This window comes from Grus americana, chromosome 22, assembly GCF_028858705.1.
Source record: "Grus americana isolate bGruAme1 chromosome 22, bGruAme1.mat, whole genome shotgun sequence".
In the NCBI taxonomy this organism is placed as follows: Eukaryota; Metazoa; Chordata; class Aves; order Gruiformes; family Gruidae; genus Grus; species Grus americana.
This window is the reverse complement of record NC_072873.1, coordinates 2145168-2169385: the sequence shown is the minus strand read 5'-3', so window position 1 is coordinate 2169385 and position 24218 is coordinate 2145168. Positions and strand designations below refer to the sequence as shown.

Here is a 24218-nt window from a genome sequence, read left to right as displayed (position 1 = left end):
TTTCCCCTGTCTGCTGTGATTCATAGGACGCTGCCGGTGGTGTGGGACCTCGCTATGTTTTGAGGGGGGGGGACAGGGTGCCTGGGGACCGTGGGACGGCCAGGGTGGGGGTGCAGGAGGGGGCCTGGCAGGGTGGAATCCTGGGTGGGCTATCGGGGGGCTCAGCAGCATCGCTCCGCTCTGGGGTACAGCAGGGAGGGACCAGGGATGTGGCTCTATCGCACCCCGCGCCCTTCAACCCCTGGGCTGCAAAGCACCCAGGGCTGGTGGATGCAACCAGGTGCAGGATGCGGCCCCCAGCCAGGCTGCGCTGGGGGTCCCCCGGGCGGGTGGCAGGTGGCCGGCCAGGCCCGGCCGCGCTGCGGTTTGCATTCATGCCTCCATGAACTTCTCAGCAACGCACTCTTCGAGCAGCAGTGAGATGCAAATTCCTCCGGGGTGGGGGGAGTATTTTTGTTTTTCCCTCAGACCAAATTTAGTCCCCGTGGGTGCCCAGTGCCTTCATGCTCATTTTAATAATGAAAACAGGAACAATGCCATTTACTAAGAAAATAACCCCCAAGTTTCCCCTCGGTCCCCAGCAACCAAATTCCTGCCGGAAAAGCAAAATCCCACAGCAGCACCGGCACCTGCCTGGGGTCTGGGCTGGAGGGTGGCGTGGGGACAGTGGGGCTTGGGAACGGCAAGGCTTGGGGACAGCAGGGCGTGGGCTTGCACCCTGATGGGGGCTGGCTCCTGCCCACTGTCTCTGCCGGGGATTTGGTCCTGGGGTCAGCCGGACTGGTGTCCAGGAGCAGTGAGATGCAGGATGGGGACATGTCGCAGAGGTGACGTGGAGCAGGGGGTGTCTGGGATAATGTCCCCCAAAGGCTCTGATCCCCAGCCCATGACGGTGCTGGAGACCCCAGGGATGGGGGATATTCCATCCTGCAGCTGCAGGAGGGGAAACTGAGGCACGGGGCGATGTGGGGGCTTGTCTCAAGGAGATAAAATCCTGCCAGGGACAGGCACGGGCTCAACGCTGCGGCTGGTTTGGGGAGGGATGTGGCCTGTGGGGCAGAGCCTGCGAGGCAGCAAGCGTGGCCCCGGCCCGCGGGGCGTATCCTGCAGCGTGAGCCGCTTCCTCCCCGGCCCCTGTGCCAGCGCTGGCGTTTTGGCGAGCACCGGAAACCAGACGGGCGGCCAGGAGGGACCGGGCACCGGGGGCACACGGTGCCGCCCTCGGTTCCCCAGTCCCACGCTCTTGGGGACACTTGAATGTGCAAAGTGCCGTGTTGCATCAGCCATCTGCAGAGGGGAAACTGAGGCACGGTGCTTGAAGCGGGGGGGATTTGGCCCCAGGGAGGTCCCAGGGCTCACCCTGCAGGTGAGGGTGCCTGCCTGGCTTTGCTGCTGCAGAGCTGCTGCCCAGCTGCAGGGAGCTTTGGACCCCAAATCCTGATGGTCCCTGGCCATGGAGGGCTGAGCTCAGGCCACTTGGTTCAGGGACTGTCCCATCCCAAGGGACACCGCGTCGGAGGGGACCGAGCCTGAATCCTGGGCTGAGGGCGCCCTGGAACATCCCCACCACCGGCAGACGGGGCCGTCGGAGGCTGTTCGAGGTGACGGCCAGGACATGGCTCCCAGCTCTCCTCTCCCTCCTGGCCCCAAGCGAGTCCTCCCTGCGCAGGGACACTTGTGACAACCATCGCCCCAGGAGTCCCGCTGTGTCTCCCAGGGAGGGCAGTGTCCCCGGTGTCACTTTACCATCTTGCGCGGGGGGGGGAAGACTCAAGGACATGACAACCTGGGGACAGAGCCACGCTCCTTCCCCCGCCCGCTGTTGGCACTGTCCGGGACCGGGACCCCCGGGGTGAGGGGGACATGGGGTGGCCGTGGCGGGTCACCGGCCACGGGCGCAGCGGGGATGCTCATGAGCCCGACACCCGTCTGGGCGGCTGCGACGGCTGATCTCGCAGCGGGGGGGTGTGCCTGTGAATTTATCCTCGCCGGCGATGGTATAACAGGAATGAATTAGCACATCCTGACGTCAGGGAGCACATGTGCTGCAGCACTTGCTTCCCCCCCCCCCCCGTTAATGAATCGCTCCCCCCATCCATAACCCCTCCTCTGGATTTTATTTTTCCTCCTAGAAGAATTATCTGGAAATTTCCTTGTTTTCCCTCTTTTTCTCACTTGGGAACTCAGTGGGGGGATTCCTGCCTGATGGGTTGGGAGGGGGTGGCAGTGCCCTGGCAGCCCGGGGGTGCCCAGGGACGGGGGGGCAGCTGCCATGCTCTGCCCTGGACGCAAATACCACGCGCAGCGGGCAGCGGCTGTGCCAGGGTGGGGTGTACGTGCGCGTGTGTGTGTGTGCGCGCACACCAGGCCGGGGTGAGCACTGGGGGGGCTACTGCCCGCCCCCCCCTGCTGCCACAAGCCTCAACACAGCCCTCTCCCCCCCTAACTCCCAGGGGATTAGGGGCCGGAGGAGCTGGCAGGGAGCCGGAAAGGCAGGGGGTGTTCAGCGGGGGGGGGGGGGTTTGCATAGAGATTGAAGCCCAGGACCCCTCTGAACAATGACACCAGTGAAAAGCCGGCCCGAATGGCTGCTAAGCTGTGTCTGATGGCCAATACACAACCCCTGCGAGACCACCGCTCTGGCCCGGACGTGACTCACCGTGGGGACGTGGAGGTCCCGTCCATCTCCCGCCCCACGCATCCTTAACTCCCCATTTCCTTCTGTCCCACAGCCAACCACCCCCCCCCCGGTGGGGGAAGCAGATCTGTCCCCACTCCCTCTCCCCATCCTCATCCCTGTCCCCATCCTCATCCCTCTCCCCATCCTCATCCCGGTCCCCATCCGCTCCTGCTGCCCCCCAACAGCACCGTCACCTACAACCCTGGGGCCACAGTGCCCGGGGGATTTAGATGTGGGTTTGGTAGAGACCCACATGTGCCCCTTTCTCCCCCCTCCCCACGCACACCCCCAGCCCCAGAGGGGACGCGCAGGTGTAGGGAAGGCTGGGCACATCCCTGCACCCAGGGGCCGAGCCCAGACCCCAGGAGGGGGACACATGGGCTGGCGGCCGTGTCGCTCGTCCTTTCATGTGGTGTGGGAGCGACAGGCGTGGGGTGGCACCCAGCCGTCCCCCACCCTCCCAAGGCACTGCCCCACTGGGAATGGAAAATATTGATGGGTGCCGAGCTGGGGAGCTGCCAAGGGAAGCGGCCCCTCCGGAGCAAAATGCCTGCATGATGGCTCCAGGGGACGCGGGGACTTCCCCTGGCTCAGCGGGGTCAAGGGCAGGTGCTGGGAAGGCCTGGCCTCGGGGTGGGCACGGGAGCGGGCACGGAGGGTGGGCACGGCTTGTCTGAGCCCCCCCCGGGGAGCTTGGACCACCCCGAACCCAGGAGAAGGGGAAGGAGGCCAAGAACGGGACGAGCCCCCAGCCCCGGCCCAAGGCGCTCGCCAGCCCGAGCCGCCTCCGGTGTCTGCCGTGACACCAGGGTGTGCAAGGGGACCCAAAATATTGGGCACCCAAGACCCACGCAGTGTGGGGGCTGCCTCGGTCTCCCCAGAGGGGGCAGCACCCCCACCCCCCCCCGCACAGGGCCCACGCAGCACCCCCGGGCAAGTGGGCTAATTAATGGATTAATTAAGGGTCCTGGGAGGAGGGGGGACAGGGTGTTAACTGGCCCCCAGTGCCCTGTGTCACCCCAGAACCCCCAAATACAGGCAGGAGCGTGGCCCCCACACTGTCCCCCATCACTGCATGCTCTGTCCCTGTGTCTCCCCACCGTGTCCCTGTCCCCTCCCGTGTCCCCACGCCTGCCAGTGTCCCACGGCCCCGGCTCCTCCCGCCTCTCCCCATCCTCTCCCACCTCCCCGTGCCCCACGTCCTCACGTGTCCTCCCATCCCTTCCCACGCTCCGTGTCCCCTGCATCCCCCACCCCTCTCCCGCGTCCCTGCACCCTCCCGAGCGGCTCTCCCCGCGTGTCCCGCTCCTCGCGTGTCCCGCCCGCCCCCCCTCCTCGGTCCGCCCCGTGTCCGCTTCTCCGCCCCGGTGGGGGCCGCCTCCACGGGGAGGGGGGGTGAGGGGGGTTGGGGCGGAGCTGCCGGCGCGGAGCCGCTTCTTTGGATAAGAGGCGCGGGGCCACGGGGATGGGCAGGTGGAGCGCGTGAGGGCACCGGCAGCGGTACCGGCAGCAGCGGGGCAGGGCGGGCCCCCCCCCCCCCCCGCCACCGCCCCCGACGGCACTTTTGAGGGCTTTCCGGGTGTTTGGGGTTTTGAGGTTTTATTTTCGGGTTTGTTTTTGTCCCCCTTGGCTTTCCCCCGGGCCGCCCCGGCTCGGCCCCCCACCCCCCCCGCCGGGCATGGAGGGGGCGGCGGGAGCCCGGCGAGGCGGGCACCGCTGAAACGCGCCCGGCTCCGGGTCCCGGGGCCGCCGGCGGGGTCCCCATGAGCGGCTGAGCGGGGCCGGTGCCCCCCGCCCGTCCATGGGCGCGCTGGAGCCGGGCACCGGAGCCCCCCGCCCCGCCGCCCCCATGCTCAGCGGCGCCGCCAGCTTCGCCAAGGAGCCGCCGGGCCCCCGGGACGCCGCCGCAGCCTACTACGGTGATGGGGGGGGACCGGAGCCGGGAGCTCCCCCGCTGCCCTACGGTGCTCCCGGCGGTTTCGGCGGCCGGTTCCTGGGGCCGTGCCCGCCTTACCGGGCACCGCCGCCTCCCGCCGCCGCCCCGGTCGAGGGTTACGCGGTCGAGGGTTACGCGGGCACGGAGCTGTACGCGGGTGCGGAGGGAGCTTACGCACCCGGGGCCGCTCCGCTGTGCCCCCGCGCCGGGCCGCTCTGCGCCCTGCCCGGGTACCGGGCGGCCGGTAAGGTGCAGGTGATGCTCAACAACTACCCGCTCTGGGCCAAGTTCCACAAGCACCAGACCGAGATGATCATCACCAAGCAGGGCAGGTGAGCCGGGGTACAGGGGGGGGAACAGGGGGGTACCGGGGCGGGGAACCGGGGGGGGGCACTGGGACAGAGACCGGCAGCGGTACCGGGACCCACACGGGCATCGGAGAGGGTGGGGGTCTGGTGTGGGCAGGGATACAGGCAGGGCTGGGGATGCTGGGGTGGGCGTGCGGGGCAGTGGGGTGCAGTGAAGGGTACGGGACAGGCTGGGGGGGGGCTGGGGGTGGCCGGTGCGGTGAGGGGCTGGAGGTTCCTGCCTCGGCTCCCCAAAGGGCTGGAGGTGATGGTGGGGGGGTATTTGTGGGGCTGAGGGTCCCCATCTGCCTGTGCAAGGGGGGTGGGTCTGTGCAAGAGGGGATCCCTGTCCCTGTGGGGTTTGGGGTGATGCATTTCTCTGTGGGCAAAGGAAAAAAGTGGGGGAGTGAAGCGGACCAGAGCCCCCCCCCCAAGTTTCATTTTGTAGGGGAGTTGAAGCTTGTTGGAAGGAGAAGAGGGTCTGGGGGGGTTGTCGAGGTGGGAGGGGGGGGTCCAGACCTCCCATGTCTGGGCGAGGTTTGTTGTGCCAGGAAGTTCGCAGAGATGGTGCCGGTGCCGGGGGCCCGGAGGCAGCGTTTGTCCGTTTGTCCGGCCTCGACCCACGGGTCGGATCCAGAGCTCAGCGCTGCAACAAGTAGTGAGAGCCCGGGGCCTGCCGGGGCAGGGTTGGGGGATATGTGGGGGCTAACGTCCCCCCCCACCCCTACCAACACCCCTGCCTGCAGGGTCTGGGAGGGGGCCGGGTGTGATACAGGCCCTGGGGGGCCATGGAGTCACCCTGACGTGGAGCAAGGGGACCCCGAAATGCTGATGCTCGCCCGGAGCCCGTCCTTCAGCCCTACGGCGGGGTGATGTGGGTTGGGGGAGCCGGACCCCGGGCTGTCTCAGCGGGATCGTGCTGGGGCAAGGAGGGGAGCGTGAGCGTGGTAGGGCCGCGCATGGGGCTCAGCCCCTTCCGGATCAGGCTCAGGGGCTATGCTGTGGCTCCCAAAAATCCGTGGCGTGGCGGAGACAGGGCAGCGCACACCCGCTGCGTGCAGGGCAGCTGGCAGAGACCCCCCCAGCTCTTCCTGCTGCAGTGATTCCCCCCCCTGCCCCGCCACCATTTCTCCGCCCAGGGGTTCTCTTTCTGCCCAACGCCGGGGCTGGGTGCGGGGGCTGCCGGCAGCGATGCTCCACATCCTCTTCCCTCCCTCGGCCGAGACAGACGGTGTCACTTCGATGCTGAGACCAACCTGCTTAATGTGTTGGAAGTCTAAACACGTTAGGGCCGCTTGGTTTGCCACAGCCGTTCCCAGACCTGCTCCCCCCGCCGGGCTCGGGGCCGCTCGGCAGCAAACCGGCACCATCACAAATGGGGTGACGTGTCCCCAGCATCAGCCAAGGGGGTGGCAGGGACATTGGGCCCCTTGGATGGTTGTTTTTCACCCGCCATCATTCAGGTCCTTACAGGAACCTGCCGAAATCTGACCCATTGCTTTCCTCTTCTCTTTCCCCAGCTGTTGTGCCAGATGCTGGGGCAGTGCCCGTCCCCACTGTGTCAGGGCGGCTCAGGATCTGGTGCTGAGGGTCTGGAAACTGGGGTGCCCCCAGAGATCCCGTCCCCTCTGCCCCGCTGCATGTCTGGGCTCTGCTGCCAGCTCCCAGCCTGAAATCAGGCCATTTTGGGGCTCTTTTTCCAGCTCCATCCCCCCGATGGCTCTGCAGAGGGGCTGGAGTCTGGGGGGGACATGGTGTGTGCTGGGGGGGGCTCACAGCAAACCCAGCCCAGGGAGATGTCAAACTCAGAGCCACAAAACATCCGTTTCCCCCAAACCCAAGCTGCTTTTGCAAAAAATTCTGTGTGCAGAGCTGGGCTGCAGTGCTGCTGAGACACAGGAAAAACCCCACAGTGGGGGCTCGAGGGGGACGCGTGCACCCACCAGGCTGGGGGGCTCTGGGACAGGGGACACGTCCCTTCCCTCTGGGGGTGCGGCTGTCCTGTCTTGCCGGGCTGCACTGGTCCCTCCTCGCCGGTGTCCCCAGGGTGCAGCCCCCCCGTGTCCCCACGAGAGGACCTGAGGCCAGGTGGGAGATGGCGGCACCGGGGCGAACCTGCTCGGGCACTGGGATTTACCCGCACCGGCACCTTCCTGCCCGCTCCTGCCCCTCTGCCCTGGCTCTGACTCGCCGTCCCATGCCCACGCATCCCCAGCAAAAATAATTTCCTGCCGGTTTCCCACGCAGGTCCCCATCCCTCCTCCGCACCCCTCAGCTCTCGGGGCTCAGCCAGGGCAGGATTTCTGCAGAAAGCCCCGAGGCCTCGCCATCGCCCTGCCTGAAAAGGGCCTGGGGAATTCCTGCCGTGCGTTTCTGCGTCAAAGCCGGGGCTGGCTTCACCTTTTGGGGGGACGCAGGGGCTGGTTTTGCCTTTAGGGGGTACACGGTGCTGCCTTTGGGGGGGTGCGGGGGCTGTCTTTGCACTTGGGGTCACAAGGAATGGCATTGCCTTGGGAGAGGGTGCTGGGGATGGCTTTGCATTTGGGGGACACGCGGGCTGGCGTTGCCTTTGGGGGGGGACGTGGAGGATCACTTTGCGGACACAAGGGCTGGGTTTGCATTTGGCAAACACGAGGGTTGGATTTGATTTGAGGGATGCGGGGAGTGGCCATGCATTTGGGGGAACACAAGGGCTGGTTTTGCCTTTTTGGGGGGGACTCGGGGATGGTTTGTCCAGGCCAGCAGCTGCTGTTCCCACGCTGGCTGGGCTGGGGGAGCCCGGTGCCTGGCCGGCAACTCTGCGGGGTCGGAGGCTGTGCCGTGCGGCTGTGCCGTGCGGCTGTGCCGTGTGGCCGTGTAGCTGTGCCATGCACCCACCGTGCCGTACAGCTGTGCAATGCGGCCGTGCCATGCCGTGCAGCCATGCTCTGTCACCGCGCCATGCCGAGCCGCCGTGCCGTACAGCTGTGCCGTGCGGTGGGGGCTGCGCCGATCTCCCACGCGGCCGTGGTTCTTGTGGCCGCTGGGGCTGGGGCGCGCTGGGTTGCCATTGGGAGAGGAGGCGGCTCAGGAAGCCGGCAGCCCCCCCCCCGTGCGCTGTCAGGGGTGCAGGCAGGGCTGGGCAGGGGGAGCACCACTGGCTGGGGGGGGGGGTTGCAGGCAGCTGGCCCCCAGATTTCCCCTCCACCTGGCTTCATCCTGGACCCCCTGTCCCTGCTCCTTGCATCCCCGAGACCCCAATGTCCCGTATCACCTAGCATCCTCTTGACACCCACGTCCCCTGGATGTGCCAGTGTGCCCCCACCTCCCCGTGTCCCCTGGCTCCCCTGCCCCGTGTCCCGTCCCCAACCCCCCCCGAGTTGTGGGGTTCATGCAGGGACAAACCTTGGGGTTTGAGAGCCAGGAGCCCCTTCCAGAGCTCCAGAAACAAACATGCAGAGGGAGGGAAACCAGAGGTGCCCACCGGCTTTTGGGGTGCACGGGGGTGTGTGTGTGAACTGGCCAGGGCATCCTGCACCCCACCACGGCACCTCCCAAACCGCAGGGGCCAAACCCAGGGGAACCCAGTCCTACCCGAGCAGCAGCCCTGGGAGCTCGAGCACCGGGGGATTTAAAAATAAACGCGAGGCGTGCATGGTTTCGGGTCTTACCCCCCCCGCCCTCCCATGCCCTGGCCGAGCCCTGTGGTTTGCACCACGGCAGCGTTTGAGCTATAACACTCTCTCTGCTCCACCGGCAGCACAAGGCTCGGGGAGCCGTGGAACCGGCAGCGTCGGAGCAAGCGAGGTGCAAAAAAAAAAAAAAAACAAACCCAAACCAGAAGAAGGCTGTTTTCTTCCTCCCTGCTCCTTGCAGCAGCTCAGGGCTGGTGCAATACCCAGCCTGGCTGCTCGCCACGGGGCCAGCCATCGCCCCGGCTTGCTGGTGTGCCAGGAGCCGGTGCCGGCTACCGCTTTGGCACCCAGAGCACAGCGGTGGTGAGGCAGCACCCTACGAGAGCTCGGCGAGGGCTCGGAAGCAGCGCAGCCCCTCGCTGCCGCCCTTTGATGTGGCTGCAGTTTTTATCGGTGGCAGGAACACCGTCCCTCGATACGGCCGCATCTCGCTCGCTCCGGAGATGTGAGCCCCGGGGGGGCCACCCGCTTTTGGCACACGAGTGGCAGGACGGGGGCTGCGAGGGCTCGGCCAGACCCTGGGGTACCTGGGATGCTGGCGTCCATCCCGGCCCCGAGGAGCACGTGTGCAGCTCCTCGCCACGAGCGCTGCTTTCTTTTTCTTTTTCTTTTCCCCTCTCTCTCGCAAAGGCAATTTTGAGTCAGCGGCACCCGGTGCAGGCTGTGCATGCTCTTTCCACTGCTCTTCACATGCCGCTTCCCCGGCGCCGTGACACTGCCCAAGCCATGCTTCCTGCCGGGGCCGCGGCCGATCCCCCACGCTCCTGTCCCGGCACCTTGCTCTGCTCCTCGCCCGTGTTTCGGCCCTCCCGGCCCCCCTGGCTGGTGCGGAGGGGCAGGACAGCAGCCCCGGAGCTCAGCTGAGCTCCCTGGCGCAGCAGCCCCCTTGGTGCATCGTGCCATCCCTGTCATGAGCTCACCGGTCTCTGCCTTGGGACTGGTGGGAAACCCCGGCGCACGGGGGGCTGGGGTGGCCGGGAGCTGCCAGGGCAGGTGGGGGGAGGCAAAGTAACCCCCCCACTGCTCCCCCTCCAGGGGTGATTCCTGCGAGTGGGCACCGCCGGGGCCGGGCACCGCTGCCAGCTCTGCGCCTCGCTCCTGCCGGGTGGTCGGCCGGGGAGCAGCTCACCCTCCCTGCCCAAACCCGGCCGGGGGGGTGGGTTCCCCTCTGGCATGGGGAAGGGGGGCGGAAGCCCCCAGCCCCACGCAGGACGAGGATTTCCGGGGCTCTTTCGGAGAAGCCCCGGCACCCGCTTTATAAGAAACGCCGGCGCTTCGAGGAAATGGGGAGCGGGGGTGAACCCAGCCCCCCCACACCCTGCCAGCCGCCCCCCACCCTCGCCCACTGGGTACCGGCACACGGGAAGCGGCGCAGCCCAAGAGAGGGAGGAAGAGGCGAGGAGAGAGGGAGGGGGCCGGGGGTGTGCAGGGCTGTGGCCCCCCCAGCCCTCTTCCCCTGGGGGGGCGGTCAGGATGAATCCCCCCCCTCACCCCGTGTGGGTCTCAGCCAGGCAAAGCTGGGAGGAGGGCTGGGGGCCCTCCGTGTGCCCCATGTCGGTCTGTGTGTGTGTGTGGGGGGGGGGTCTGTCCTGCTCCCCACTGGCGATGGCTCGTTATCACGGGTGATGCTAACGGGGCGGCCGGGCAGCGGGGTCGGGGCTGCTGGAGGTGCTGGGGCTGGTTTCCAGCTCCGGCCGCAAAAAGCCAAAACTCCAGTGGGTGCCGAAATGCCGCAGGTGAAAAGCCGAGCTCTGCTGGTGGGGGTGGGGGGGGTGGGGGGCTGAAGAAGCCACCCCAGCCACGACTTGAGGCCCCCACTGTGAGCCTGGGCCAGCAACTGGGGCTACTGGGGCCAGCAACTGGGGCTACTGGGGCCGGTGATGGAAAAGGAGGGACTGACCTTGGAGGCGTGGGGTCAGCTCCCACCCCAGGACTAGGATTTGGGGTCCCCCTCTGGGCGTGTGGGGACAGCGGGGTGCAGTCCCATGGAGGTGGGGGGGGGGGTGTGGCAGCTGCAGCCCCGGGGCCGCAGGGTCCCCCCCAGCCGTCCCGTCCTGTCCCCTTCCTGCCCTTGGCGCAGGCTGGCGCCCAGCCCGAAATAGCAGTGGTGTTGGTTTCCGATCCGGAAGGTGCTCGGGGAGGGGGAGGAAGATGCCGGGGGGGGGGGGGATCGGCCCCGAGAGCATCCCCCAGCTGCCGGGGTCAGTCACCTCCTCACGGGCACCCAGCCGGGTACGGGGGGGGGGACGGGACAGCCGGGCATCGCTCTGCCTCGGTTTCCCCATCACCACTCTGCGAGGCAGAGCCACCCCCCCACACACACCCCATGCAGCCCCTTGCAAACAGGGGTGAGCCGGGGCCGGGGGGGTGCATGACGGCGTCTGCACCTCTGTCCCCTCCCCAGGCGCATGTTCCCGTTCCTCAGCTTCAACCTCTCGGGGCTCAACCCCGTGGCCCACTACACCGTCTGCGTGGACGTGGTGCTGGTGGACCAGCATCACTGGCGCTACCAGGGCGGCAAGTGGGTGCAGTGCGGCAAAGCTGAGGGCAACATGCCAGGTATGGCCCCCCCCGCCCCATCCCCTTCCTCCTCCTCCTCCTCCTGGTGGGGCTGGGCAGGGGGTAACCCCATCCCCGCTGCCCCCCCCCCCTCCCCAGGGAACCGCCTCTACCTGCACCCCGACTCGCCCAACACGGGCGCCCACTGGATGCGGCAGGAGGTCTCCTTTGGGAAGCTGAAGCTCACCAACAACAAGGGTGCGTCCAACAACGTTGGCCAGGTAAGGGTCCTGCCACCGCGCCGGGCTGTGCCGGGTCCCTGTGTGCCCCCCCTGACCCTCCCGCTGCCCCCCCCCGCCAGATGATTGTGCTGCAGTCGCTGCACAAGTACCAGCCCCGGCTGCACGTGACGGAGGTGAAGGAGGGCGAGGAGGCGTACCCCTCCCCGCACACCCACACCTTCGCCTTCCCCGAGACCCAGTTCATTGCTGTCACAGCCTACCAGAACGCCGATGTGAGTACGAGACCATCCCCGGTCCCTAGCACGGGGGTACCCCCACAAACAGCCCCCCAGCAGCGTGGGAACCCCAGCACCCCCCCAGGGCCACAGAAACCACTGATACACCCCAGTATTGCCCCAGCATCACAGGAACCCCAGTAAACCCCCACCCAGAGCAGCCCCTGGTAATCTACCCCCCCACCCCCCCCACCCTCTAAGGTCCCCAGCATCAGGGACTCCCCGATGGCATCCCCCAGGGCCCCCCCCCCCCAACACCCCTATCTGCAGCATCGCCACAATCCCTGGTACCTCCCCCCGCATCCCCTCAGCATGCCAGTACCTCCCCCTGAATCCCTTCAGCATCCCAGTAGCCCCCACCCAGTAGCCCCTGCATCCCGTCAGCATCCCAGCACCCTGCCATGCCCCCCAGCATCCCATGTCAGCACTCACCCCAGCCCCCCCAGCACAGCCTGCCCCCCCCAGCTGTGGCTGAGCCCCACAGGTGCTGGGCTGGGGGCTGCTCAAGGGAAAAGGGATGGGGGGGACATCCCTGGGGGAGGGGGGCAGGCTGGCAGCCCCAGGCCCCCCCAGCTCCATGTGTCCCCCACCCCAGATCACCCAGCTGAAGATCGACCACAACCCCTTTGCCAAAGGCTTCCGGGACAACTTTGACCAGTGAGTGGCCCCCCGCCCTCCCGCTGGTGTCCGTCCCCCCCGGCCCTGGCTGCCGGGAGGGAGGGCATCCCCCCCACTCCTGCCTTGTCCCCCCCAGGATGTACACGACCTCGGAGGGCGACCGCCTCACCCCGTCTCCGCCGGACGCCCCCGGTTGCCAGCAGCTCCTGCCAGCTCCCCGCTTCCAGCCCTTCCTGCCTGAGCAGTACCCGCTGCCCCCCGGGCGCTTCTTCAGTGGGGAGCGGGGGGCTCCGCTGCCTCTGCCCCCCAAGGAACCCCCACGCTGGTACTTCACCCCCCAGCAACCGCCCGCCACCGGGGCGCTGGAGTACGGCGGCTACGAAGGGGGGTACGGGGGGGGCAAGCTGGTGCCCTATGGGGTGAAGCCCTTCGCCCTGCCGCCTGCCCCCCACCCGCCCCTGCCCTACTACCCCGAGGGGCCGGGGGGGTTCGGGGTGGCAGGGGGCTGGAGCCCCGGGCAGTACGGCCCCAAGGGCAGCCCCGGGGCTCTGGGCTGGTACCGGGAGCCCCGGGAAGAGAAGGGGAAGGAGGCGGAGGGCTGGCCCCCCGAGCCCCCCGCCACCACCTCGGGCGACTCCTCGGACTCGGGGCTGTATGAGTGCAAGCGGCGGCGGGTGTCCCCGTACCCCTCCAGCACCGAGAGCTCCCCCCCGCCCCGTAACGGGGACCTCTATGACAAGGACCCGGGCGCTGACGGCGGCTACTATGGCTTCTATGGCAACTGAGCCACACTGGGGGGCTCACACACCCCCCCCCCGGGCACTGCAAGGCCAGAGGAGCTGGGCACAAGGGGTCTTGTGTGCCCCCCCCCTCCCAGTTTAACACCCATATCCTGGGAAGACTTGAGCGGAGGGGGGCTGCAGCCAGACAATCAGCCCCCGGTGCCACCCCAGTGGGGCCGCGGGGGCGAGCGGGGAGGGGACGGGGTGTCAGTGGTTTTTAAGGAGGGGGGGGTTTAACGGTGAAGTATTTATTGAACCCCCACGTGCCTGGCGTGGGGCTGGGGGCAGCAGCATATCTCAAAATAAAACGCTCTGGGGCACGGCTCTTTGCTCTCCTCTGCGTCATGCAGGAGGGAAACTGAGGCACCGGGGGGGGGGGTTATGGGACTTGTGCCCCCCCTTGCTGGCGGCAGCCAGGCACCCTGGGCTGAGAGGGGGGGCCTGAGTCCCGGGGCGGCGGCAGGGAGAAGGAAGCACTCTGCACACCCCAGCTCTTTGCAGCCTTTATTAAAGCAGGGGCTGTGCACAGCCGGAGGACCAGAGGGGTCTGCCCGCCCGCGGGCACCCCAGGACACCCCGCTGCCCCCCCGGCGAGCCAGGGACCCAGGTGTCCTGTGCCCCCCCCAGTGCCCCAGCCAGCCCCGAGGCTCTACCCCAGGTCAGGGGGAGGCACTGCCCGTGCCCCCCCATATCACAGTTTTGCTTAAACACCGGCGAAATGGCCGGTATTACACCCCAAGTGCTGGGGGTCCAGCCCCACTGCTGGGTGCCACTACTGTGATGAGCTGGGGGGGGCTCAGAGCCCCGCGGAGTGGGGGGGGTGGCTACCAGAGCACCGCACTGTCCAGGTGGGCAAAGCCGGGGTCCAGGCGCAGCTTCCAGTAGGTGTTGTTGGTGACCCACGACTCCTTGCCGTTGGCGTCCGTCAGCCGCCTGGGGAAGGGGGGAGTCACGTCTGGGGCGCCATCGAGACCCCCCAGGGCATCTCCCCCATTCCCCGAGAGCCCCGCATCCCCCTGAGCCACGGGGTGCCCCCGTGCCCCACGCATTGCACCACACTCGAACCCCCCCCCCCCCCGGGCTCCCCCCGCGCCGGACCTGAAGAAGCGAGCCTGGTGCGTGATGTTGTTCTCCTCCATGACGCGGCGTCGGTCCCGCTGCAGCTGCTCGATCTGGCGCTTCTGCGTCTCGGCCGCCGGCACGTTGCCTTCCTCCAGGTACCTGGGGTGGGGACACGCACACATGCACACACGCGCCATCGCTGAAATGAGCTGGGCAGCCTCAGCCCTGCCCCCAGACGCCGGGGGTGCTGCTCACCGCTGGTCGGGGCGCAGGCGGGTGTCGGTGGAGGGCAGGACCCGCCGCAGCTCGGGCGTGAGCTCGTTCAGCTCCAGGGCAAACTGGGTGAAGCCGTAGCTCCTCTCGTGGTCACGGGGCATGGGGTCTGCAGGGGGGGGTGCACGGTGCTGAGACCCCCGGCGGTGCCCCCAGGGTGGGGTATCCCCCCCCCACCCCTCCCCGGGTCCTTACTGGCTCTCCAGACACACTGCCCTGGGGCGGGCCCGCGGTGCAGCCCCTCGTGCCACTTGCCGGCCAGGCGCTCCACCACGGTCCCGGTGCGGCTCAGCACGGCGCCCTGCACCTCGTTGGCCCCCGCGCCCCAGTACCGCGCCTGCGGGCACAGGGGGCTGCGTGGGGGGGGCCGGGGCGGGGCCCGGGGTGAGGGGCGGGGCCAGGGGGAAGGGAGGGGCCATGAGCAATGGGGCGGAGTCAGAGGGGAAGGGCAGGACCATTGGGAAAGGGGCGGGGCCACCGGGAAAGGGGGCGGGGCCATAAATGAGGGGTGGGGCCATTGGAAAAGGGTGGGGGCCAAGTAATGGGCAGAGTCATTGGAAAAGGGGCGGGGCCACTGGAAAGGGGGCGGGGCCGTTGGGAAAGGGGCGGGGCAACAATCCCTTAGGTGAGCATGTGGGCAAAAGGGGTGTGGCCACGCCCAAAAGGGTGGGGCCAGGCAATGGTGACGCAATGGGGGCAGAGTCAGGAACACACGGGAGGGTGGAGCTAAGGGGTGGGCGGAGCCCAGGGACTAAAGGGCGGGGCCAGGGACCAGGCTGGGGAGGCGGAGCCTCTGTGGGGCGGGGCCGGGCGGGGCCGGGCGGGGCAGGCGCACCTTGCAGAAGGTGATCTTGCAGTGGTAGGAGGCGTCGCGGGTGTTGCGGATCAGCACCTCCCCATAGTGCTCGATCCAGCGGGGGCCGCTGAGGACGTTGTGGATGCAGGTCGTCACCTTGTTCCACTCAAAGTGGTCCCCGGTCCTGCGGGCAGCGCTGCGCTGTCAGCCGGGGTGGGCGGGCAGGGTGGTACCGTGGCGGCGGGGGGGGGGGGCGGGGGGCACCTGCCGGGGTCTCACCTGGGCAGCTGGACGTTGACGGTGCCCACGGGGACGATCTCCAGGGACTTGCCCCAGAATTTGTTCTTCCACCTCATGTCTGGGGGGGGGGGGGGCGCGGAGGAGGTGAGACCCCCCCCCCGGCCCCCTCACGTGTCCCCAACACCCTCCTCGGCACCCACCTTGCCAGAAGATGAAGTTGTCGGACTCGGCGTGGCAGGCAGAGATGGGGGGGTGGTGGCAGACCTAGAGGGAGGAAGAGGGACATGCCAATGCCCCGTCCGGCTCCATCCTCCCTCCCCATGCCTGTCCCTACCTGCTCGCTGATGAAGCGGAAGCCACGGTCGGGCCGCACGCACTCGTAGGTCTCGCCCAGCACCGGGTTGAAGGGCTTGCTGCCCGCCCGGTAGTAGGTGGAGGCGTAGGCGGACACGGCGAAGGCGGCCACGTAGACCTGTCACCGCAGGCACCGCACCGCTGCCACCGTGCCGGGGGCGGGGCGTCCGCCAGTCCCTCCCCCGTGGGGGGGTGTTTCCCCTCGACCACGCCCACAATGGGCGTGGGCTCGCCGCGATCGTGCATCCCCCCCGCCCACGCCCCGTGCTGGTGGGGGGGGGGCCGGCCAAGCCCTCCATGGCCCCCCATGTCCCCCCCCCGACCCTGCGTCCCCTCTGCTGCCCTGTGTCCCAGGAGCCCCACGTGTTCCTGAGCTCCCCCATGTCCCCCGAGCCCCCTAAATCCCCGAAGCCCCCCCGTGTCCTCGAGCTCCCGCCCCGTCCCCCGTGCCCCTCCTGGTGCCGAGCCCCCCATGTCGCCGGGGCTCCCCTACCCCCGTGTCCCTGGAGCTCCCGACCCTCCCGAACTCCCCGTGACCCCACGTCCCCCGTGCCCTCGACCTCCCCATGCCCCCCCCCCTCCCCGAAGTCCTTCTTGTCCCCCGAGCCCCCTCGTCCCCCGAGCTCCCCCTGCCCCCGACCCCCCCGTCTCACCAGGCGCTGGCGGGGGTCGCGGGCGCGGCTGGCGCGGTCCAGCAGTGCGCTGTATTCGAGCTCCTCGCAGAGACGCTGGAGCGTGTTGAGCGGCTCGTTCAGCTGCACGGGCAGCGCCACGCGTGACAGGTCCTTCCCCACGCTGCTCCGCAATAGCCCCCACAGGCTCACGTCCCCCGGCGGCGCGGGGGGGGCGGGCAGGCAGCTCCGCCGCCGCGGATCCGGCCCCGGCAGCTCCAGCGGCGGCGGCGGCGGCTCCACGGGCATCCCCGGGCCCTCTGCTCCTGCCGGGCACCGGGCGGTGGGGCGGTGGAGCCGCCTCATTCCCCCCCCACCCCCCCCACCCCGCGGTCCCCTCACCGGTGTCCCGCTCCTCGGTACCTGTCGGGGGGCGGCCCGGCCCCCCCGGGTCGGCCGCGTCCTCGCAGGCGCTGGTGGTGGCCTCGCTGATGCACGACTCGTCGTCCGAGGGCTGGGGAAGGCGCAGGGGACCGTCGGCGGCTTCGGGGGGGTCTCGCGGCGGGGAGCCGTGGGTTACCGCACCGGGGGGGGGGGGGCAGGAGGGGCTGTACCGGGCAGGGTCCCCCTCGGGAGGATGGGAGGAGAGATGGGCTGGGGGGGGGGGGGGGGGCAGGCCGGGAAGGGGGTGGCGGATACCGGTGGGACCGCAGGAGGGGGGGAGCAGGGGCGGAGGGGGGCACCGGCAGTACCCGGCCCCCGCCGCCGGGCTCAGGGACTGTGGAGACCCCGAGCGCCCGGAGCGGGGGGGCTGCGGGGGGCTGCAGGGGACACGGAGGCTGGGGGGCAAGTGGGGACCGGGGGGGATAGAGGGGCTGGGGGGGACTCGGGGAGCAGGGGGGGCAGCTCCCGGGCCGGCTAACGGGGGGGGGGGGGGTGGTGGTACAGGGGAGAGAGAAGGGAGAGATGAACCCACAGAACAGCGGCGGGGGGGGCTGCAGAGCTCCTCCCCCCGGCCATGGCCCGGCCCCGGCCCAAGCCCCGCCGCACCTCGTTCTCGGAGGAGCTGGCGGAGAGGAAGACCTCGCAGGCGTCGAAGAACTCGGTGTGCGAATCGGCCAGCGAGACGATGCTGCGGTTGGAGAGCTGCTGCTCCCGGCCCTTGGCTGGCAGCGCGTCCGGCTGTGGGGACAGCCACCGCCTCAGTGCCCTGCCCCGGGGGGGCCGCCTGCACCCCCCACCCCATCTCGGCCCCCCCTGACCTCATCGGGGTGCAGCGAGGCGAAGGAGTCCAGGGTGGTGTCAGAGGAGATGGAGAGGGAGTGGAAGCGGTGCAAGGCGGCCTGCGGAGGCAGGGGGAGGCTGAGCTGAGCTCCCCCCCCCAGCCTGTCCCCTCCAGCCAGCGTGGGGCTGACGGGGAGGGGGGATCGCCCTGCTGCTGCCCAGGCACCCAGCACCAGGCTGAGACCCTGCCAACTCACTGCACCCACCAGCACCCCGACACAGCAACAACCCCCAGGCCCTGGCAGGACCCAAAGCCGGGGGCAGCCCTGCCCAGTCCCCCGCAATCCCTCACCCCGGCATTGCTGGCACCCCCCGGGTGCGGGGCTGAGCGCCGCCGGTCCAGTGCCTGCCGCATCTCCTCCAGACGGGCCCTCTCAGCCATCAGCGCAGCCACCACGCTGCTGAGCGAGCCGTGCACTGCCGGGAGACACAGGCAGGCGGTCGGACTGCGGCACAGCACCCTGGCACCCACGCTGCCACCACCGGGACCCCTGGCTGGGCTCAGCCCCCCCCCCATCCCACCCCACCTTTCTGGGCCAGGACCCAGAAGCTCCTCTGCAGCTGGCTGTACTCAGGGGGGAGGCTGAAGGGCAGCTGGCTCTGCGATGGCTCCAGGTAGCGCGAGAGGTTGGGGACGGAGCCATGCAGGCGGCCGACCTGGGGGGGTGGAACATGGGGGTCAGCAGGGCCCTGAGGGGGCTCCGTCCCTGGGCAGCGGCTCAGCCGGCAGCAGCAGAGCTCGGCGGGGTGCCCGCTCCTCCTCACCCTGCCGATAGTATCGTCCTTGGCGAAGCTCTGCGTGCACCATATCTTGGTGGTCCTCCTGGCCTTCTTGGGCCTCTCTGTGGCGGCCGAGGGCTGCGAGAGAGAGGAGGGGGCTGGAGCCCAGGAAAGGGGGCTGCCACACTGGGCGATGCTCAGCCCTGTACGCGCCACTGCCCCGCTCACCTGGCTGCCGGAGATGAGGGGTGCCGAGGGGATGCGGTGCAGGGCCTCCAGGCTCTGCAACATGCCGGTCAGCTCCTGCAGCTTCGCCTGGCACTCTGACAGCTCTGCGACAGGCACAGAGCGAGCCCAGTCAGGGATGGGGGACAGGGCATCCCCTCCACCCCCGTGCATGCCCTCCCGCCCTGCTCACCGGCCGAGCAGCGCTCCAGCCCCTCGCTGTCCTTCAGCCAGGCGTTCACCTTGTCCCGGGAGCTGGCGAGGCTGGAGAGGGCAGGGGCGCTGCCCGAGGGCAGGATCCGTGTCCACGGGCCCTGCAGCCGGGGAGAAGGGGCACCACCGGAGCTGCCGCTGGGAGCCCCGTGCCCGGACACTGCCTCGCATCGCCATCCCGAGGTGCCACCCACCTGCGCGTTGGTGGGGGTCCTCCCCGTGGGACCCCCCCTGGGGCAGGGCTCGGGCCTCTCACCCTGGTGATGGGAGCAGAGGCTGCTCACCCAGCTGGTGAAGAGCTCCGGGGACTTGATCTGTGGGACAGGGGCAAGTTGGAGTGGGGGGACCCGGGTGGGGGGGCCCAATGCCCCCAGCCCTGGCGCCAGCCCCCACCAGCACCTTGAGGTGGTAGATGTTCTCCTCCGTGTCCAAGTCAACCCGCTGCGCCTTCTTGTTGACAGACATGACAGACTGACGGACATCAATGGCTCCGTGCAGTTTGCCCTTGAGGACCTGGGGGAGCCCGGGGATGCCTGTCAGGGGGAAGACCCCCTTCCTCATGGGGACCATGGGGTGGCCCCTGCCCCGAGCCCTCAAGGAGGCTGCACAGACGCAGCTTGGCCCCACACTCACGTCTTGGCGCGTGGTGGCATATTTCAAGATGCCATTTTCCAGCACAAAGTACCTCTGGGGACAGAGAGGGACGATTGTTTGGGGAGGGATAGAGACCGGTCCCTGCAGCCTCCCCCATCCAGGGGCCCAAATCGCCCCAGGGATGGGGACGGTGCCCAGGACCAGCCAGGTGGCCAGGGCAGGGTTCCCAGTGCCAGCTCTGCTCCGTTACCTTGTGCCAACCCTTCAGGGGCCATTTCCTCTTCTTGAGCAGGTACCCCTCGTGCCGCTGTGGCTCCTGGCCCGGGCTGCCCCGTGTGCGCGGCTCCTCCACCACCTCCCAGCTCTCTGAGCCCTGCCAGGGACGGGGGTCAGCATGGGGGTCCCTCAGCACCAGGGGCAGATGGGGTGCTCCCCACCTTGTCCTCGGGCAGGGACCCTTGGGTACCCCCTGGGAACAGGACATCTCTGTACCACCCTTCCTAAAGTGGGGTGAAGCTCCCCAGGGCCCCATGCCACCCCCGAGCCAGCCTGTGTGCACCACTGGGATCCCACTGAGCCCCCCCTAATCCTGGAGCCCCCCAACCTGCTGAACACTGCTGTGCTTGGAAGACACAGTGCTGTTGGAGCGTGACAGGGCCTTTTTCGGAGAGGATGAGTCCTTCTCGTGGCTGCCCATGGCCAGTGAATGGACGGGGCTGGGGAGGGGGGGCAGGCCAAACCCCCTCTCCTGTCCGTGCTGGGGGTCCGAACTCGGCCGTCACAGCCCAAGCAGTGGGAGCCGCTGCGAGGAGGGGACACCATGTCAGGGAGCCCAGGGAGGGCATCTCCCACCCTGTCCGCAGGTTTCCTGCGGGGACGAGGGCGGGGGGATCCTCCTGCCCCCGCAGAAGCGAGCAGCCTCGCATGTGACTGGCTGGCACCCAGGAGCTTCTGAGCAAGACGGAGCCTTCGACCCACCCAGCCTTATCTCGCCTCCGCCACCCGGCCCTCGCCCGCCTGGCAGGTCCAGAGTCCGGCCCCGCCACCTTGCTCCTGCTCCGTTGCCCCATGGACTCAGTGCCACAGGGCAACCCAGTGGCCGGCACAGCCGGGAGGGTGGCCAGGGGAACAGCACCGATCCGTCCCAGCACCCCCGAGCCAGGACATGGCCCCCCAGAACCCTGACCTGGCCATGCTCCCTCCCAGCAGGGTGTTCCCTTTGCCCTTCTTAGTTACAGGAGGGGGAAACTGAGGCAGGGGAAGCTCTCCCCCCTCACCTTGCCAGTTCCCCTGCCGGGGTACCCTGGCGTCCCGGGCTGTTGTAGGACGGTCCTGGGATAACCCCAAGCCCCGGCACCAGTAACCGCCGCACCGATAACCACAGCACCGCGCACCCCTGCCCAGAGGGGAGGAGGACGGGGGGGCTCCCACCGCAGCCCGGCCCCCCTGCCCTGCCCAGCTTGGCAGCGAGCAGAGAGCCCCCCCTGGGTGCTGCCGGGGGGCAGGACTGACCCCCCGCGCAGGAACGGAGCTGGGCCGGTGCCCCCGGGGGGTCCCCAGCCGCCCCCTCTGCCTGCAGCCCCCACCGCGGGGGGCGCACAAAGCCCCCGCCTGCTCCGGGCAGGGCACGGCCGCGGGCACGACCCCCGCAGCGCAGGGCAAAGCCCATCCCCGTGTCCCCCCGCCTGCCCCCCCGCAGGTGTCACCCCCCCCCTCTCCGGAGCGGCGGGCAGCAGGGGCCGGGGCCGGCTGCCAGCGGGGTCCTGGCGGGGGGGGGCGCAGGGCTGGACCCCGACTCCCCCCCCCCCCCGGGGCCGGGTCCCCGGTGCTCACCTGGGCGGGCGGCGGGCGGACAGCCGGGGCCGGTCGCATCCTGCCCGGCGGCTGCAGGAACCGGAACACGGAAGGAGGCGGAGGCGCCGGGCCGGAGCCGCTCGGCTCTGCCCCCTGCACCGTGGAGGACCGGAGCCGCCAGCGCCGGGGGCCCGCCGGGGCACCGGGACCACCCCTGCCGGCTGCCCGCACCGAGCCGGACCCACCCGCGTCCCGAGCACGGACGTACCCGGAGCCCCTGCGCGGTATTGGAGACAGCTCCAGCCGCGGAGCCCCGGCAGCGGGACGGCTCCTCTCCCGTAGAGGGGGGGCATCTCGCCCAGGCTGCACTTGCTCTCCCCCCCAAGCCAGCCCCAGCCCACGGGAAAAGGGCCAACCCACGAGCTCTGCCCACACAGGGCTGGGGTACCCCCGGGAGAGGCACCACCCCACAGGAGTCCCCGGGCTTTGCTTTAGCCCCCCCGGGATTTCCCTCGCCTGCCCCCCCAGCACTGCTCAGCTCCAGGACACCCCTGGAGCAGCACCCAGCCTCTCCCCGTGGAGCCGAGGGGCAGGAACCCCCCACCCACCCCCCAAACCCAGGACGAGGCCTCTGGCGTCTCCACCACCACACAGCTCGCTTTAATGGGCAGGACAGCGATTCCGCAGATGTGGCTCCGTCAGCGTCACAGCACGCTCCCCCTCGCTGCCCCCGTTCCAGAGGGCGTGGGGGTCTCAGGGTGCCCAACATCCTCCCCACCGGCACCACCACAGCTCCCCACCATGGTCTGCCCCCTCCGGCCGATCCCAGCAACCCTCCAACCGCAGCCAGGATGTTCCCAGGTGCCATCGGAGCAAAGGGAAGGGCCGGGGCTCCCCAAATGGGTCAGTGATGCTGCAGCACCCTCAGTCCCACCCGTGACCAAACCTCCCTCCCCGACCACAGCCAACGAAGAGCTGACACGGGGATCAGCGTCAGTGAGCCTCCGAGCTCTGGGCAGGGGCAGGCTCGGCCGGGCTCCCTGTCTCCGCAGCCTGCAGCCGGCTGATGTGCTGATCCAGGAGAGCCGTGAGGTGTGCAGAGCCGCGCTGGAGCAGGGAGGATGTCTGGGAGGGCAGGAGGGCCAGAGCACCCACCGTCTGGCCCTGGGTGGCCTCCAGCGAGGGCAGCTTGGCAAAGTTCTCCACTCCCTGCCTGCTCAGGATGGTGTCATCGATGCAGGCGCCTGGAAGAGAGGAGCAGACCTGAGCGCAGGAGATAGGCGCCAGAGCGCCTTCGTCTTCCGCAGGCGCACGAGGAAAGGCTCGCTCTGGCAGGCAGGACTCCCACCCCTCACCATCCATCCCCTCATTCTAATGGACACAACAGCGATCCCGCAGACACGACTCCGTTAGCGTGGACCCTGAGGAGGGAGCGCTGGATGAAAGCCGCGAGCCCGGTGCCAGCCGATGGGGATGCAGGGGAGGCTCTCACCCAGGAGGTTGATCTGCGGCACTCCCTTCAGCACCCGCAGCATCTCCTTCACCTTCGTTTCCCGGCTCACCAGCAGGATATTGCGTGCCACGAAGAGAGGGAGGAGATTCTTGTACTTGGACTGGGACAGCACGGGTCGGATAATCTGACAAAGACAGCTGTCAAAATGCAGCGGGGGAGCACAGAGGCCGCTTTTCACCCCAGCGGGCATCACGCAGTCATCCCACCTCTCCTCCACCTTCCCCTCACAACCACACTGGGATCTGCCCCAGCAGCTCTTGCTCTACCTCATTCAGGACGAACTTGACCTCGATGTTGTGCTTCCGGAGGTAGTGCCTCATCAGCACCACGTCCTCACCAGGCATGGAGTTGAACTGACAGACGGCAATCATCCGATTGTCCCGGAACACCTCTTCCACCTGCCGCCGCAACAGCTGGACGTAACCGTTGTCCTGAAGGGAGGGAGCAGCGCTGGGCTGCAGGGAAGGGGCAAAGGCTGCCGCCTCCCCCCACTCCAACCCCGCAACTGGACCCACTGCCTTGGGACGCTACCATGGATTGGGACTCACCTGGTTTCCAGTACTTGGATTACGAGCTGGGGCATCTCCCAGCCACCCACAAGGCGATGACAGAGGCAGTAACCACCCCGGGCAGCTCTCCTACAGGTGCCCAGCCAGGCTGACCCCGGGGCAGGGCTGTCCCGGGGGTCTGTACCACACCCGGTGGAGGCTGTCAAATCCTCCTGTCAAATCCCCAGAGCAAAGCGCACACGCACTGGGTGTGCAAAGCCACTCGGTGTCCTCGGGCCCTGAGGCCCCCACAACGGCCACACGCCAGAAAATTACCTCCTCGACCGTCTCCTTCCTGGGGGCCAGGCACCGCGGTGGGACGGACGGCCGCGGGGCCAGGTACTCGGTCACGGCCATCAGCTTCTGGCGCTGGAAGTGCATGGCCTTCCAGTGCCGGGTGACCGCCTTGGAGCCGCGGCGGACGAACTGCAGGGCGGGCAGCCAGCCTGGGGAGAGAGGGCACACGGGCAGCGCTCAGGGCCCCGGGTCCCCGGGGGGAGCGGGAGAGGAGCCGAGCCCAGGGAGTAGGGCCCGGGTGAGGACAGACCGGGCCGCATGCACACACCCCTCCCCTTGTCCGAGCCCCGCGGGGCTCCCAGCCCCGGTGAGGAGCCCCTCACCCCGGCACCACGGCGCAACGCCGCCGCTCAGCGCCGCCATCTTTGCCGCTGGAGCGCAAAGGCCTGTGGGGAGGCGGAGGACCGGCGGCGCGCATGCGCAGAGAGGACGCGTGGTGCCGGCAGGGGGAGCGTGCCCTTCGCCCCGCCCCTTCCGGGGCCGCCCGTCTCCTAGCAACGGGCACGCTGCGGCCTGAGCCCCCTCCGGCCCCCGGGACCCCCCGAGCCCGGCCCCGGCCCTGCCCCAGCCCGGGGGGGCTCCGTGCCCCCCACTCGGGGGGCCTGGTCCCACTGACACCCCCCCCCACCCCAGCCCGGGGA

At 69.0% G+C, this 24218-nt stretch overlaps 3 protein-coding genes across 6 annotated transcripts; 1 reads left to right on the top strand and 2 right to left on the bottom strand.

Moving 5' to 3' along the window:
- Positions 1-4220: 4220 nt before the first annotated feature.
- On the top strand, positions 4221-13242 carry TBX21 (T-box transcription factor 21). The gene is made up of 6 exons (XM_054801847.1): positions 4221-4948; positions 11042-11196; positions 11296-11417; positions 11498-11650; positions 12249-12310; positions 12408-13242. The coding sequence occupies exons 1-6, from the start codon at positions 4482-4484 to the stop codon at positions 13054-13056; spliced, it is 1608 nt and encodes a 535-aa protein (XP_054657822.1). The 5' UTR covers positions 4221-4481; the 3' UTR covers positions 13057-13242.
- Positions 13243-13640: 398 nt separating this feature from the next.
- On the bottom strand, positions 13641-21363 carry OSBPL7 (oxysterol binding protein like 7). 4 transcript variants are annotated; one of them, XM_054801842.1, is made up of 23 exons: positions 21259-21363; positions 20030-20227; positions 19676-19798; positions 19465-19518; positions 19231-19344; positions 19026-19145; positions 18812-18932; positions 18622-18725; positions 18439-18531; positions 18201-18330; positions 17966-18090; positions 17652-17732; positions 17440-17571; positions 16792-16903; positions 16432-16715; positions 15759-15896; positions 15625-15688; positions 15464-15542; positions 15224-15368; positions 14584-14725; positions 14371-14497; positions 14152-14274; positions 13642-13986 (listed from the first exon to the last, which is right to left on the bottom strand). In XM_054801842.1, the coding sequence occupies exons 2-23, from the start codon at positions 20120-20122 to the stop codon at positions 13878-13880; spliced, it is 2613 nt and encodes an 870-aa protein (XP_054657817.1). In that variant the 5' UTR covers positions 20123-20227; positions 21259-21363; the 3' UTR covers positions 13642-13877. The 4 variants fall into 4 exon arrangements, with proteins under 4 accessions (XP_054657819.1, XP_054657817.1, XP_054657820.1 ...); XM_054801843.1 differs by having other exon boundaries at positions 13644-13986; positions 16813-16903; XM_054801844.1 differs by lacking the exon at positions 17652-17732 and having other exon boundaries at positions 13641-13986.
- Positions 21364-21856: 493 nt separating this feature from the next.
- On the bottom strand, positions 21857-23994 carry MRPL10 (mitochondrial ribosomal protein L10). The gene is made up of 5 exons (XM_054801592.1): positions 23901-23994; positions 23557-23726; positions 22999-23163; positions 22712-22856; positions 21857-22463 (listed from the first exon to the last, which is right to left on the bottom strand). Exons 1-5 carry the CDS (start codon positions 23938-23940, stop codon positions 22213-22215), a joined length of 771 nt encoding a protein of 256 aa, XP_054657567.1. The 5' UTR covers positions 23941-23994; the 3' UTR covers positions 21857-22212.
- Positions 23995-24218: the final 224 nt, after the last annotated feature.